Consider the following 15,834-nt stretch of genomic DNA (forward strand, 5'->3'; position numbering starts at 1 on the left):
ACAGTGTTTGTGTACATGGTAACAAAGAAATATGTCACCCAGTGTAACAATGTAGCTCATTGATGTGTTTTTAATAGTTTTTGGACAACGATGGAGCTCAATGGCACAGAGAAATGATATATATCAGGCTTTGGATACACAACAATACCTGTTTAAGTCATTGTTGGTTTTGGTCTTTTTATGGGATTTCTTGACAAGAAGAAAAGAGAACAACACCTGACATATTCTTCAACATAATTATAGCCCTCAGTTTAGCCTGTCAGGTAAGTGTCAAATGGTTAGTTTGAGGTATTGGATGAGAGATCATTCAGATTGTTGAAAGTGATTGTCAGCCCGGTGGTAAGAGATCTGGCTGTGAAGTCAAAATTAAGGAGACAAAAGTTTAGAAAACTTGATATTAGTTTTTCGCCAAGGCTTAGATTATTAATTATTATACATGACAGTTGTCCTAAATTTGATTATTTTAACTGGAGAAGGGCAGAGAATAATGACATTTGCTAGTATTAAGATAAGATGTACTTAATACTTTATATACTTCTAGTTTGAATTCGACCTTTTTTTCTGAAGTATTGTGAGAATTGCATAAAATAAAATCTCTCACAAATAATGCAGGATTGTTTAAATTTGTATTAATTAATACAAAGCTGTTTAAACACCAACAAGTCTCTATAAAAATCAGGATGTGACCCAATGAATCTCTTATTTTGAATGATTCTAACTAGTATGAAGCTAAATGAGTCTTCTTAAAGAGTCAGACTTCCTTTATGGAAGTCCGTTAATATGACATCTGCTCCAGCCTGCCTCATTCATTCACTAACTGCTTCACTTCCCTCTCACTCTCAGGGTTTTGGTGCTCCTGTTTTTTTTTTTTTCTTTTTTCATTTTATTTAATTTCATGCCTTGTTTCTCTCCATCTCTTGCAAACAGGGTTTGTTGTTATGGTTTTTTTTTTTCCATTTCATGCATCCAGTCTGCTGCTTAATCTGATGTTTTTCCTTTTATTCTGTCTTATTTTACCTGCGTACAGGTTTGGTGGTTTGTTTACACTGACTCATCCATCTTTTGATCTTCAAGTCTTTTTCCTTTTTTTATTTTTTATTTTTTTTTTTTTTGTTGCACTGCAGTTTTTTTTCCCTTTTTTGTCTACATTCAGCCTCTTGAACTTTCCTTGCAGCCACTTCTTCATTTTCTCTAAACATTCATCATTCTGCCCATCATGTTCGTCCTGTGTTGTGCTGGTTGTTCGCTGCTTGTCTGTTTATTCGGGAATGTCTGACCAGTGTTTCCAGTCTGCTGGGAAGGAAAACTGGTCTGTAACTTTTCTGTTTTTCTACTCAGGTAGCCTCCTCGGCCTCCTTTACTTTGCTGCTTTCAATTGTGTTTTTTTTCATTTAACCCTCTTTTTTCCTTTTTTATTTACTGCTTTCCTCTACCTCTCTTGTACAGAGTCCCTGAAGTCCCAAGAGATTATATTATTTATTTATTTATTTATTTATTTATTCTGTTTTTAAGTCATTATCTTGTGGGACCAAGATAATTGACTATAAACTCATACGCTTCTCTACCATGCTGCTTTCCTGTGTTTGATACACAACACAGCAAAAGTCTTATTTTCACCTCAGAATGTCATGACAACGAAACGCTCAAACACAAAAACGTTGACTGTCCTCAGCAGGAATCATCTGTTGTGTGGTTTGACAGACGACAAGATCAGCTGATAAAAGCACAACACATGTTGTTGACTTCATCAGATGCAGAGGTTTAAACGGATGTTTACAAAGCGCCAAGAAAACGGCCTCAAAAGTGAAGAATCACATCTTAGTTGAGCTTGATCCTGAGCACTCGTTACATATACTACTTACAGAACTCATTATGAGTTAAGACTTACATGGTTATGAAGAGGTTAAAACCATCTGGTGTGTGTATATTTGTATTGACAACTTCTCACAGAAAATAATTCAGCAGAAGCAGTGACCCAGAGGTTATTCAGAGACACTATAAAGAGGTATTAGAAGTGTTAGGTAGCTTTTCCAAACATCACCTCGGCCCTGTCTATCACCAGATGCTTCAAACTAGGGCTGGGCGATATGACCAAAATCATCTCATATCCTGATATAGGTTATTTTAATTCAATGAATAAATAGTTGGTCCTTTGGGTGGATTAAATTAAATTACTCTTCTTGGCTTTTTACTCCCTAAGCTTTTATTGCACTTACAGTAATGTAACAAGTGTAGTTTTCGTCAGCTTGAGTGCGTCACCTGCTTCACTGTCTCTCCTGTGTGTGCAGCACACACACACACACTGAGGGTTCAGCCCCGCCGAGAGCAGAGGAGAGTAGCGTGACCATAAATGACAGCAAAAAGCAGCAGAGACTCTCACACTGAGTTGAAATTAAACAAATGGACATACATTTGGTAAACAACATAAATAAAGACGGTCTCTGCTGCGTTTTGCTGTCATTTATAGTCGCCGTCTCGCTGCTTCTCTGCTTTTTCTCAGCGCAGCGGCAGCGGGGCTGAATCCTCCGTGTGTTTGCAGCGCAGCAGAGGAGACAGACAGCGGTGGAAAGTTGACAACAACTAAACTCGTTATGTTACTGTAAATGCAATAAAAGCCTCTGGAGTAAAAAGCCAAGAAGAGCAATTTATCAATGTAATCCGTGCAAAAGATGGACTTCAAATGATGAAAAATATTGCTGTAAAGTGATTTGTGTCACAACAAAATAAACAACAGAGCATAATATGAAACGATAGACATTTTTCTCTCATTGCATGATATATATCATCATGTCGCACAATCCTGCTTCAAACCTGTACAGATCATGCACGCAAGGATTTTCTCACACTTTACCTACACAAGTGGAAGTTCGCGTGTTAAAGCCGATAGTCTCGCTGTGTAAAGAAACCCTTAAAGTATTCTACAAAACCCCCCAACCATCACCACCATGTCATAATGTATCATACAGACATGCAAGTTATTCAGTACGGAAAGTTTTAAACGGTACATCGACTCGAGTCTCATGTTTAAGATTCTGCATGAAACGACACTTCCTCCTTTGAGACACTTTGCCAAAATCACGGACAGTACTTCCAGGAAAACAAGTGCAGTCGCCAGAGACGACTGAATGATCCCCTTCAGAAAAATCATTTAACATTCAGCCTTTTCAGAAATACTCCGCCTATAAAAATAAGGAACTGCGCTTCATAATATAGTATCTCTAAAATCTAACTTAAAATTTCCCCTAAAGAAAGTCTTGTTAGACATTTTCTACTATTCTAAAATGTTATTTATCCATTTTGTCAGTTTTTATGATTGTCAGGAGTACAGCTGAAAATTATTTAGATAACTTCCCCAATTAGATAAATAATCTTCCTGCCCAAGAAAGGAAAAATATCCTCTTTGGGACTTTGGGGGCTTCATGTTTTTGGCTTCTTTTATAATATTTTTTATTTTATTTTATGCAATCCTCTGTACTTTTCTTTCCCTCTTCTGCATCTTCTTTCTTCTTCTCTTTCTTCATTCTCTCTGGTTTCAGTCTTGGTTGAGTTAAAGTATAAAAAAAAACAACAACTTGGAGACGACGCAGCACACTAACTTGATTTTCTTCGTCTGTTTGTCTCTGTGTGTGTGTGTTGTCGTGTCTCTCGGACAGAGCGGCTGGAGCCCCTGGATGCCGGTCATCGCAGTGATGGTCGCCGTGACGGCAGCCGTCCTCTACCCCAACCTCTCCAAGAGCAGCTCCACTTAGGATGGACACACACGCACACACACACACACACATATATACACACGCACACACACACAGAGAGCGCTGTGAGGAGAGCATCACTGCTTTACTTGTATAAAGTCTAATTGTACATAATTGTAGAGGGAATATAAAGGTTGTGGTTTCTACAGAGGATTCAGATGTTTCTTGGTTTATTTTGTTGTTTTTTTTTTGTGTTTTTTTTTTTTTTCCTGCAGCGAGGAGTTTTGTTGTTTTTATTCTCGGCTCTCTCTCAGCTGTGGTGGGGGCTTTTTTTGGTTTTTTTTCGTCTCTCTGCTGATTTCTGGGTAACAAAATTGTTCTCCAGCAGGCCGAGCTTCCACGCAAACCTGCCCGAAGTGACGTTCGCACATGTGCCCGTAGAAAACGGAACGGGGATGGAAGCGAACGTGGCACTTTCCATCAGTCTCAGTCCAGTCAGGGGAACATGATCCGCTTTCATCTCTCAAAACTGAAAAGTCTCTGTTCAAAACCACAAAAGCTGCATTCGCTGGTAGCAGCATCTGCGCACATCTTTCGATAGATTTCATTGGCTGTTGGATGTCTGCTAGCAGCCAGCCTGAAGCTCCGCCAGAGATGGTTTAGACTTTCTGGATGAACCGGGCTGCAACCCTCCATCAGTCTGATTTTGAAATCCTGAAAACAGCTCAGTGGTTTCAGCTGCGTCCCAGAAATGAGGCTTTGAGGTCTTCAGCTTGAGTCATTTATCTGTACGTGTCATTTTCTTTATTTGATAGGATTATTATTGGATTGTTGCTGCTGATATTTGGAGTTTTCATGCCAAAAAGATTGTCCTGTTTTTTTTTCTTGTGAGTGTAGAATAAAAAAGATTTAAAATAACAACAGCCTAATATAATAATAATAAACATGTTGAATTTTATCCAAATGTGTTTGTTAGTGTCAGTTCAGGTGTTGAATGCAAATTTGTTTGGTTATATGCACCACTAAAGCTCAATAAAGCAAAATAAAAACTGCTTTTGGGTCTTTTTACCTCATCTTGAAGCTGTGTTGTTTAGAGGGGCTCCCTGTCATAATCTAGTCGTAAAACCTTTAATATTTCAGTCAATATAATGCTCACATGGTGCATATCCTTAAACAAAATTGTATTCAGTCAAATGATCGTATACTGACATACAGCGAACCTGCGGCAGGTTGTGGTTAGAGCCGTCACTTAAATCTGTATTCATCTGTTTAAATTGAGCAGGTTAAATACAGTGAGACTAATAAAAAGACATAATCAGCTCCATATATCACTAAACAGGATTATGCTTTAGTACTTCATGATAATCTGCTTTATAACGAATGTACATCCAGGATTTATCAGCACAAAACGAGCACAAACGTGACAAAGAACGTGTTTGTGTTTCTGTCGACCTGATCTGGATTTTCAGTCTGCTGGAAAGTGTTCACATTAAGGAGGTTTCAGGAAGTCCGGCTCTGCTCTGTTCTGGTTTTAGTCGGCCATGTTGGATGTCTAACATGGTGTTTCTCTACATTTTGATTTTTTCCTTTTAAGAGGGGGGGGCGGGGTTGAAACTTGAAGCCAAATTATTAAAATAAAAATCAGATTTATTTTCTGTGGGGTTTTTTTTTTTTTTTTTTTTTTTAAATTTTTATTTTGAGGGCACAGAAAAGGGGGTCAAAGTGCCTCTGATGTAACTAACTAACACCACAGTTTGTGTATGTGTGCGGTCAGACACGCACACAACCACACACACACTGTCTCTGATAAACACACACACACATATACACACACACACACACACACTTGGTTTATTCGACTGTCAGAGGTCTGTCAGTGTCATACTAGCTTTCTCCAACGCTTTCAACTGCTACTCTTGGCCTTCTTCAGTGAATGGAGTCAGTTTGAATTAAGATTATTATTGTGGCTTCATCCCAACAATTCACATCAGCTGGAAGAAGATTTTTTTTACCCACATGAGCAGCTCTGAGGATGATGACAGTCGATCCTGCGCTGTGATCCAGACTGAAAAGTCTCAACTACTGGATGCGTTCACGGTTCAGACATTAAGGATGAATCCGTGTAGCGCCGTTAACAGGTCAAAAATATCCACTTGAGTTCATGACAGAGTAGCTCAAAATCTAACAACCATGTATCCATCAGCATGTTCCCATGTTCGTGTTAGCTTTAGATAGCTCAGGACCATGGATGTATTATACGAACTGGATACTGGACTCAAAGATGGCGCCTATTCAGTCAAATGAAAACTGCTCGCCTGGCGCATGAGCCAAAAAAAAAAAAGTTTCTAGTTTCCAGGTTTGCTTCCGTGCTGTGCGGCCCGCTGAAAATGCACAGTGCTGTTTCTAAAAATCACTTTTCTAGGCTTGAGGAAAGTTTTACAGACATAAAACTTTGATGGATTAAAAATTTATAATACAGAGTCATATTTTACCTTATTTGCAGTTTGAGGTGTCCTGTCAACAGTTGTATAGACTCTCTTTTATAATGGTGGTCTACGGGGAAAAAAAATGCCTTTTTGGGCCGCAGGGGATTTTTTAGCCGCAATACCGCAAGTGGCCACTGGGAAAAAATGTGAAGCAAGGCTGAGCAGCAGCTCCGTATCCAGTTATCTTAATACATTCATGGTCAGGACCCTTGATTACCTTAAATTCTGCTACACAAAATTATATTAATTTTCAGACTTTTCTCTAATATTTGCTTTTTTTCATGTGAAATACTGTACAGTTCCACTATTTGCGCCTTTAAGATTATTAAAATGAAATGGTCAGAGATGATAAAATCACCCATAAATTGAATAGACACTCATCCTGTCAGGAAGGGTCTCATGCAGATGTTTTATATTAAAGGGTCACAAGCAAAACCAGTTTGGAAGCACTGTGCTGAACATCAGCGTGGGTTAGCGGCACCTGGAGGTCGATGCTAGCGTAGCGTTGTTAACATGACGTTCATCTTAGACTCGAGAGCCAAATCTGTCAGTGTTTGTCTTTAAAGAGTAACTTCACTGGCCTCTCTCGTCTGGCCTTGTCTGACGTTTGCTCTGTCGCACCTTTAACCACACCCAGCGGTGATGTCACGGTGTCCTGGAGTACACATGTACATCACTGCAGCAAACTGAGAAGTTACATTAATAGAGAAAAACAAGATTTCCATCAGGATTAAGTTAATCTTTTACTCTTGTCATCACTCCAACATGGCGGCTGTGAGATCCAACTCTGAACTTGACACTTCAGACCTCTGCTGAGGTGTTTTTAAGCAGACATTAAATTATTTCAAGGGGGGTGTGTGTGTGTGTGTGTGTGTGTGCGTGTGTTGGCGAACAGGGGAGTGTGTGTTGATTCACACTCTGGACTCTTGAGCAACGTTTGTCATCGTTTGTGTACTCTGTCTTGTCTCCGTGTTAAAAGAAAAAAAAAAAAAAAAGACAACGAACAAATATTCCTGATGTTTAAAGAGAAACACTACAGTACAGAGAGAGAATTGTAAAATAAAATGTTATTGAATGATGTGCTACTAGACTTATTTTGTTAAAATCGTTTAGAGATATGAGAGGGAGCTATGTAGAGGATATGATGATGATGTATTGAATATGCAGAGCGATGTTTGGATTAAAGTTGTAGCAAGCTGACCCACCAAACCTGCTTCCAGCGTCTTCATTCACTGACATCTTCACACACACACACATCTGTAATAAATAATAAATGGTTACACATCAAGACTCTGCTTAGAGCTGAAACAACTCAGCGATTAGAAAAATAATCAGCAGCTGTTTTGATAATTGATTAATTTTCTAGCAAACATTCATTGTTTCCAGCTTCTTACATGTGAAGATTTGCTGCTTTTCTTTGTCACATGATTGTAAACTGAACATCTTTTGGTTGTTGGTCAGACAAAAGCAGTTTGAAGACATCACCTTTGGTTGTAGGAAATTATAACAGGCATTGTCTGACATTTTATAGACTGAAATATTAAATCGATAATGAAAACAATCCTGGCTCTGGTTTCAATTATGGTTCAACTGATTCAAATTCACATGACGTCATCAGGCTAAAATTATCCTGTTAATCTGATTCAGATAACTTTGTTATTCAAAGGCAGTCGAAGGTTTGATTTGTTGTCGAAATAAAGGCAACAAGCAGAGAGTCGACATCATGATTGAACGCTGCGGCGTTAAGCTACATACAGCACATTTAATTTATTGATGTGGAGAAGGAATTTGTTTTGATGCAGCAAAATAAATGTAAGTGAGAACAGACAACAGAAAGGTCTCAAGATTAGAATCAAAATGTGTAATAGAAACAATTAGAAAGGAGCAGAAGTATATAGATGATTTGTTAGAATCCTGGTACACAAAGTAATTTACAATATAGTTAACAGAAAGAGTAATGAAGTGTAATTGTGTGTGAGTTACAGTGTGGATAAAATGTACAGAGGGGAGATATTTTAAGGGTGCAAAAATATGTGAATATAGTGTGTACACACACACACACACACACTACAGATGTGAATGTACAGTGATTTGCTGAAGCTGATCAGATAATTAACATTCATTGACAGTCGTGTTTGTTCCCACCTGGTGAATATAAATCCAATATTCACTCATCTCCTGTAACCGCCAGATGTTCCTCTGTGTCGCCTCTAACGCTGCCTGTCAGCAGTTTGGTGCTGAGCTGGTAGTTTTCACCGGGAGCCTGTTTGATGAAAACAGCTGCCTGCTGCTGCTGGAAACACTGAACCGAAATAGTAAAATGTGCCTCAAAACCAAAACTATGAGCTAAAATTACACTGTCAATAAAAAAATAATAAAAAAAAATGTCAAACTTATTGAGTAATGGAGTTTTATATGAACATATCAGGCAATAAAATACAGTGAGGACATACAGTATGTGTGATTTAACACAAACACAAAGCCATAAAGGGAACCAAAGACTACACCATTAAACACAGGCCTAGTGTGTGTGTGTGTGTGTGTTCAGGTATTCCTCATGTTGTGGGGACTCGCCTCCCTTATAGGGACAAAAAGGAAGTCCCCTTAATTTAAATCATTAATTTTAGGGTGAAGACTTGGTGAAGTTAAGTTAAGGTTAGTTGAAGGTTATGTGAAGGTTAAGATAAGTCTCCAGGGAATTGATGTAAGTCAATGTAATGTCCTCTGAAGTGACGAAAACACGACTGTGTGTGTGTGTGTGTGTGTGTGTGTGTGTGTGTGATATTAGCTGATGTCTTCACACGACAAACACGCATCAATCATCCAGCTGGGGCATGATGTCATCTTTACGAGGCCGTTGCAACATGCAGAAGGAATTAATAGTTGGCACACAGTCCAGTGTGTCTGTGTCTCTTTTTTTTATAAAGAGTCAAATGTTGAATTAGAAAACTGGAAAGAAGAAAGAAAATACTTGAGAAAGTGTGACTGATAGTGACTGATATTTTATTGATTTTGTCCTATATGAGGGAAAAACACTCAGAAATACACACATTCAAAGGAACAAAAGAAGTAAATGAAAAGAAAAAAGTTTTCATTTTTTTATTCTCGCTGTTGGAAAAGTTTATTAAAAAGATGATTTTTTTTAAAACATGAAAACATGAGACATTTGTTACAGTTTAGGTGGAAAACTGTTGTTTGTTTCACTGAAAGCATGAACTCACATCTGTTGCTACTAAAAAGATAATTAATGAAGGCTGACTAATTAAGAACATCGCAGAAGTATTTATGGAATAGAAAGACGGATTTATTGTTCTTGTTTAATCGTCACATTTACATTTAAGACTTTACATGAAGATTACATCAAGTCGCAGATAGAAGACACGACTACTGAACAAACGTTTTAAATCATTTAAGACACTTATATTTGTATGAAACGTCTTGTGTCAAAGCAACCACATTATCTGCAGGGAAAAAAAAGAAATAGATAAAATATAAAGAATAAAAAAGATAAAAAATACTTTCTGTAAATAAAGATTACAAGATACTACGTCAATATTATGATTATGACTTTTAAAGTCAAAAGTTTTGACCAGATAGACCTTAAGAATCACATTTTTCATTTAGATTTTAAAAATGATGAGATCCTATTAACGTATTTAAAAAACAACATTTCGAAATTACAAGATTAATATCTTAAAATTGTAAGAAATTATTTTCTTGTAGCATTAAAGTTCCCATAATTATAATATCTCATATAAAACCAGTATCTCATAATTACAAGAAAACCATCTAGAAGTTATAAGATCCATAATTCACAAAGGAAACAAATTTATCTCAGAATTATAATATCAGTATTTCATAATTACCAGATTGTATTTAAGTTAAAAATATCAAAAGTAATCATTTTGATGTAGTATCTCATAATTGTCTTTAAAAGTCAACATTTTTCATTTGTATCTCATCATTTTGTCTTAAATAGTTTTAAGTTATTTTGACATTGTAACTCAAAAGTCATAATTTGTATTTCACCACTATCACTGTCATTACAGAGTTGAATTTGATTTACTTTTTCATAAGCATGTCCCAGAAATTTAACATTTTGAGTCAGTATCTTAAAACCTCAGTTTTTACTTTTCCATGAGTTTTTTTTTTTAATGATTCCTCACATTTCTTCTTTCTTCCTGTTGGTAATGTGCTTCCACATGTATCTCTGGTGTTTGGTAACAGAGACTTTTAACCTGCTTCACAAATCTTTCCTTGACGCAGACAAAGATGGCAGCTGGTTAACATGAGATATTACTTTCGGTTGCCATCAAAGAGAAGTCTTGTTCCTCATGAAACAGGTTAGAAATCTACTTACAGTAATTGAACGCCACAGGCAACAAATTTACACAGTCTGAATAAAAAGAGCTTTATGTCTGAGTGGGCTTATCAAATGTAAAAAAAAACAAAAAACCAGGTATGTTAGAGGCACAAAGTGGAGAAAACACAGAAATCAGAGCTGAAATACTGTTTTAAAGGAGAAATATTGTGAAGATTTTCCAGCAGAGCGGTGAGGAAGTGATACAGACGGATTCCAACCAGCTGCAGGTGACGCTGACACATCACTTAATACTTGTCTGTGATTCATGTAAACCAGTTCAGGAAACAACAAGAGGACATTGATGTCTAAAATGTACAAATCAGTCCTCAGATGTCTGATTGTCACAAACACAACCTCAGACACCACCAAGTCTCACTCTTTGAAGTCTTATTTGGTGGTTTGATGGTTATGTATACCGTGTTACCGTGTGTGTGTGTGTGTGTGTGTGTGTGTGTGTGTGTGTGTGTGTGTGTGTGTGTGTGTGTGTGTGTGTTGAGACTTGTCATGGAGGGTTTGGTTGCCTGAGCAACAGATTAAGGAGTGCAAACAAACACCAACTCTTTCGGAGCAGCTCAGTTCATTCACAGATATAATATGAAAACGTGAAGCGGATCAGATCAAACTTTATTGATCTGTGACAGTCTAAAAGTTTTTGTTGTGTAAATAACCAAACTGATCAATGGATCAGCCTGACAGTCACAGAGCTGCTGATTCACACTGAGTTCATGTCTGGTTTCTGATGAATCAATTCAGGCGACAAGAGACATCACTCTGACCTTGTTTCCCCAAACCAACGTCCCTCACAACTACACTTATTATATCACATTACACTGATTTAACAAAGGCGTTTGTCCTCACAATAGTACATTTAACTTCCATATAAACCAGAGCCAGGTGTCATCTAAAATTTTAAGTGTAAATGCTTTTAGGTTTTCTTTTTAAATTAAAATCCTCCTCCACCCAAAAATGTGTTTTTCTTCTTGTTCCTTCACTGTGCAGAATGATATATGTGTTTGTTTTCACTTGCAGCTACTAAAGGAGGAAAGTTTCTCTGAGCTCATCTCATATCTGAGGCGTGTACCTATGAGTAAGACTTGTGACATCATAATTAATTTGGTCATCCAGTATGCAATTTACACAAGTGTGATGTGGAAGCCTGAAGCTTTCAGTGCACAAACACTGATAATGGACTTTACAGTGAAGCTGGAGACATCTTGTCCCCAGCTGTCAAACTTCTGACATGAAATACAGACAAATTAAAGGAAAAACCCGTCCAGGTCTGAATGCTTGACCCTTACAGTGAGGGGATCTGGTGGCTCTGTTATGCTTTGGGGGGAATTTTGCTTTATCCTATGATGAAACATCTCTATCTCGATGGGAGTGGTCTCTTCTAGGATAACTATGCTCCCATCCATAGGGTACGAAGGGTCACTGAATAGTTTGATGAGCATGAAAATGATGTGAATCGTATGCTATGGCCTTCACAGTCACCAGATCTCAACCCAGTTGAACATCTGTGGGAGATTTTGGACTGACATGTTAGACAGCGCTCTGCACCACCGGCCCAACAACTTACTAAGACACTTTATGTTGGTTTTTCCTTTAATTTATCACCTGTCTGTGTATTTGCATATTTATAGATTCGGGATTTTTAATGAGTGAGAAGGAGTAGGCCTAGATGGCATTTTTTTTAGAATTTTAAAGTGGTAATTTACTTTTTTTTTTGTAGAAAAAACATATCAGACACACTTTATTGTTTCAAGCAGAATATTTTTATAGGTCTTCACACATGTCGGGAGGGGATCTTTAAAAATTTTAAAAAAAAAAGGTCACAAAAAAGCATTTTCATCGATGGGGGGCGATAATACGCCACTGACGTCTCAGCTGAACAGTTAGAAGCTGAACAGTCCGAGTTTATGGGGCAGCACCTGAACGCAGCAGCAGCAACAGTCAGTCTCGGTGAGGATCAGAAAGTCTGCAGATCAACTTCAGCCTGCTCAGAGGAAACACCGCTTCACTCCCTGTCACACTCACACCAAAGTCCGAACAAGAAGCGTTTAGACTACCGAACAAGAAGAGCCGTTAGAGTAAAAAAACAAAAGAAAAGATGCCGGCCACAGAGAAGGACCTGGCTGAGGACGCTCCGTGGAAGAAGATCCAGCAGAACACCTTCACCCGCTGGACCAACGAGCACCTGAAATGCGTCAACAAGCGGATCGGGGACCTGCAGCTGGACTTGGGCGACGGCCTGAGACTCATCGCCCTGCTGGAGGTCCTCAGCCACAAGAAGATGTACAGAAAGTACCACCCGAGGCCCAACTTCAGGCAGATGAAGCTGGAGAACGTGTCGGTGGCTCTGGAGTTCCTGGACAAGGAGAACATAAGGCTCGTCTCCATCGGTGAGTAACGGAGCTCCATTCATTCGTCTGGAAGTTTCCCCCGAGGCTCAAAAACCCACAACCGGTGGCCCCTAATTAGTTTAACTCTTAATTAAGAGTCTAACCATGGCATGAGTGCTTGTGTTGCTAATATTAGTTGTCCCAGCAGAGTTTTCTCCACACTTTTCCCAGTTTATAGCCTTAAAACACACGGTTCTCTGTCTTGTAGAGGACGGACTCCCTTTATAAATCTACCATTTAAAAGTCTAATTGCTTTTCCACGTGTATAGATATATCTTATATTAATGTAAATGGTGTCTCATGAATCAGCCGGTCCTACTCTTTAATTCGGCATTCATGTAATACACAAAACCATAAATATTTTATACAAAACCTCAGGTTTTAGAGATGTTTCCTCTCCGTCGGTGAGTAACGACGCTCCATTCATTTGTCTGGAAGTTTCTCCGAGGATCAAAAACCCTCAACCGGTGGCCCCTAATTAGTTTAACTGTTAATTGAGAGTCTAACCAGGACATGAGTGCTGGTGTTGCTAATATTAGTTGTCCCAGCAGATGTTTTTTTCTCTCCACACTTTTCCCAGTTTAAAGCCACAAACACACGGTTCTCTGCCCTGGAAAGGACGGACTGCCTTCAAAAATCTACCATTTTAAAGTCTAGTTGCTTTTCCACATGTATAGATATATCATATATTATTACCATCATACATTTTCTGAATCAGCTGCCCCCACTCTTTAATTCGGCATTCATGTAACACACAAAAGCAATAAGTATTTCTTACAAAACATCAGGTTTTAGAAGTGGTTCACGCCGTTTACCTGGCTGCATTTAGCTGTAGGTGAGAGACGGTGTTTGTAATCTAGAGGAAAAAAACACTAAAAACAAGATTTAATGGGAGTTGGCGCTACTGTTACGTCAAAGTTAAGAGAGGTTTATGAGTATTTAGTCAAGTTTGACTCGTGTTTTATAAAGAAAGCTTCATGCAGTTTTGCCGGAGACCAAAGTTCAGTCGGTCTCATTTATATGGAAGTTTCCCGCCGGAGGTTTTAAGTTTTTTCTCACTTTAATGTGAAACAAAATGAGTTAATGAAAGTACCTCATGTAATTAAAGAACCAACGGTTCTTAAAATCTAAGGTTTAACGAGAAAATACTGTTTGCTCCAGTACATGCAGCTCACATGTGTGTACCAAACTTTGTTTAAAAATCTTCTACTTTAACGTGCATTTGCTTATCGGCGACACTATAATCAATACATTTTTATTTTTAGAATATTTATAGAACTAACAGGACCTCATTTTCAAATCGGCATACACACAACCCACAATTAAGCCAATGCTCTATTGAAAAACTCACATTTTCTAAGTAAACCATGCTGCTTCAGCCTCTCTCTCCTCGGATTAATATTTATTTAAAGGAGACTTTGAGTACTGGAACCAAAACACCTCAAACATTTCCATTCTAGTGTTGGTTTCTGAGAGCACCAGTCACATCCGGGTCTGAGAATGGACTCCCACAGTAATTACTGTTGAAATGTATCATGTTGTCCAGAGCAGCATTAAAGTGACAGATTTCTCAATGGAGTTTGGCATGTTGTGGGTGTGGAGTCTCCACATGGCAACAGCAGAGTGTGTTTTAATGAGCTGGCTCCCACAGAAAGAGGACACACCTGTGTTAATGAGCCTGGCTTCACGTAGAGAGGTGAAGGCTCCTCAGTTTGGGTACCGGATGAAAATATTTCCACTCCCAAGTCCCAACTCCCCCCCCCCCCCAATAGAAAACCTCACAAAGCCATGCAGAGCCAACTGTTGTTAATGTGGTTTGTCAGCTCTGTGAGAATAAACATGTTCAGCCTCCGTCTGCTGTTCAGTTATTCTGCTTTTTAAAACTACTTTTCTTTAACAAGCTGCTTGTTATTGTGTCCAAAAAATTAATGAACACACATGTGATTACAATCATGTTTTCAAAATTTTGTATTTGATTGTTTGATTTTTTGACCTCTTAAATTGTTTAAAGCTGGTAAAGAATAAAGAGGAAAATAAATCTGCACCAATTTGTTTATCAATGAATCGAATCAGTTTTGTTCAGATTGTTTCAGTTTTCTATGATTGGAAACTTATCGTTGGGTTTTTTTTAACGCTGGTTGGATTAAACAAGTGTTTTAAGTTCGGCTTTTAAACTGTTTTCTGACATTCTGCAGATCAAACATTTATTTGGTTGATTCAGAAAATGATCTGCGCATAAGTGTCATTGTAAATCATTGATTGGAGCAAAGGCTGAACGATTTTTTGCGATTATTTTTAGCTGTGATATGATTTTGCGATATTAGAGGAAATGTTAACTTTGACATCATTACTCTCATTTTAATTGAAAAACATATTAAAATGATTATGATGTGAGTATCGAGGGGATCTTAAGTCTGTAGATGATGATGATGATGATGATGTGGAGGACAGGACGTCTCTGCAGCACAACAATATTTAATTTAAAACAGTATCATGACGCATATTTCTCCTTTTTAACAAATACTGCACCTCCTGTGACTTGAAAATTGCAGGAGGCCGTTTTGGGATTTTGATAAAAATTCCGATAACTGTTCAGCCTTGATTGCAGCGTTTCCAACTTCTTCTTTTTCCATAAATTGGGGAGAAAACTTGAGGCAAAGTATGTAGATGTTTTTTTCTGTTGTGGTGTGTTTTGTTTTCTCTGTTCAAACATCAGTGTGTGTTTGTTGTCCGGCTGCTGGGAGAGATGTAAGAGTCTGATCTGATCTCTTATCTCTTTGTGTTCACTGTTATGTCTTTTATTGTTATGAAAGTGAAAATGTTGACTTCACTCAAGGTCTCTGATTAACAAGATGTTTTATTGACCTTCATCCTGATGAAGTGAAAGTCAAGATAAA

The 15,834-nt window shown here is 38.1% G+C and overlaps 2 protein-coding genes across 11 annotated transcripts in view; both read left to right on the top strand.

The window, feature by feature from the left end:
- Positions 1 to 7,384, top strand: part of slmapa (sarcolemma associated protein a) — a 67,452-nt gene extending 60,068 nt beyond the window's left edge. For 6 of the 9 annotated variants that reach the window (XM_042406229.1, XM_042406232.1, XM_042406230.1 and 3 more), the window contains one exon: positions 3,654 to 7,384. In XM_042406229.1, coding sequence (XP_042262163.1) covers positions 3,654 to 3,749 — 96 coding nt within the window. In that variant the 3' untranslated portion in view covers positions 3,750 to 7,384. The remainder of the gene's footprint in view (positions 1 to 3,653) is intronic. The other 3 variants (XM_042406231.1, XM_042406237.1, XM_042406235.1) reach the window with 1 other exon arrangement.
- Positions 7,385 to 12,387: 5,003 nt separating this feature from the next.
- The window catches only part of LOC121893985 (filamin-B), a 74,524-nt gene continuing 71,077 nt past the window's right edge, over positions 12,388 to 15,834 (top strand). For both annotated transcript variants that reach the window (XM_042406226.1, XM_042406227.1), the window contains exon 1: positions 12,388 to 12,937. In XM_042406226.1, the coding sequence (XP_042262160.1) occupies positions 12,646 to 12,937 (292 nt within the window). In that variant the 5' untranslated portion in view covers positions 12,388 to 12,645. The remainder of the gene's footprint in view (positions 12,938 to 15,834) is intronic.

Source organism: Thunnus maccoyii, chromosome 3 (assembly GCF_910596095.1).
Source record: "Thunnus maccoyii chromosome 3, fThuMac1.1, whole genome shotgun sequence".
NCBI classification, from domain to species: domain Eukaryota; kingdom Metazoa; phylum Chordata; class Actinopteri; order Scombriformes; family Scombridae; genus Thunnus; species Thunnus maccoyii.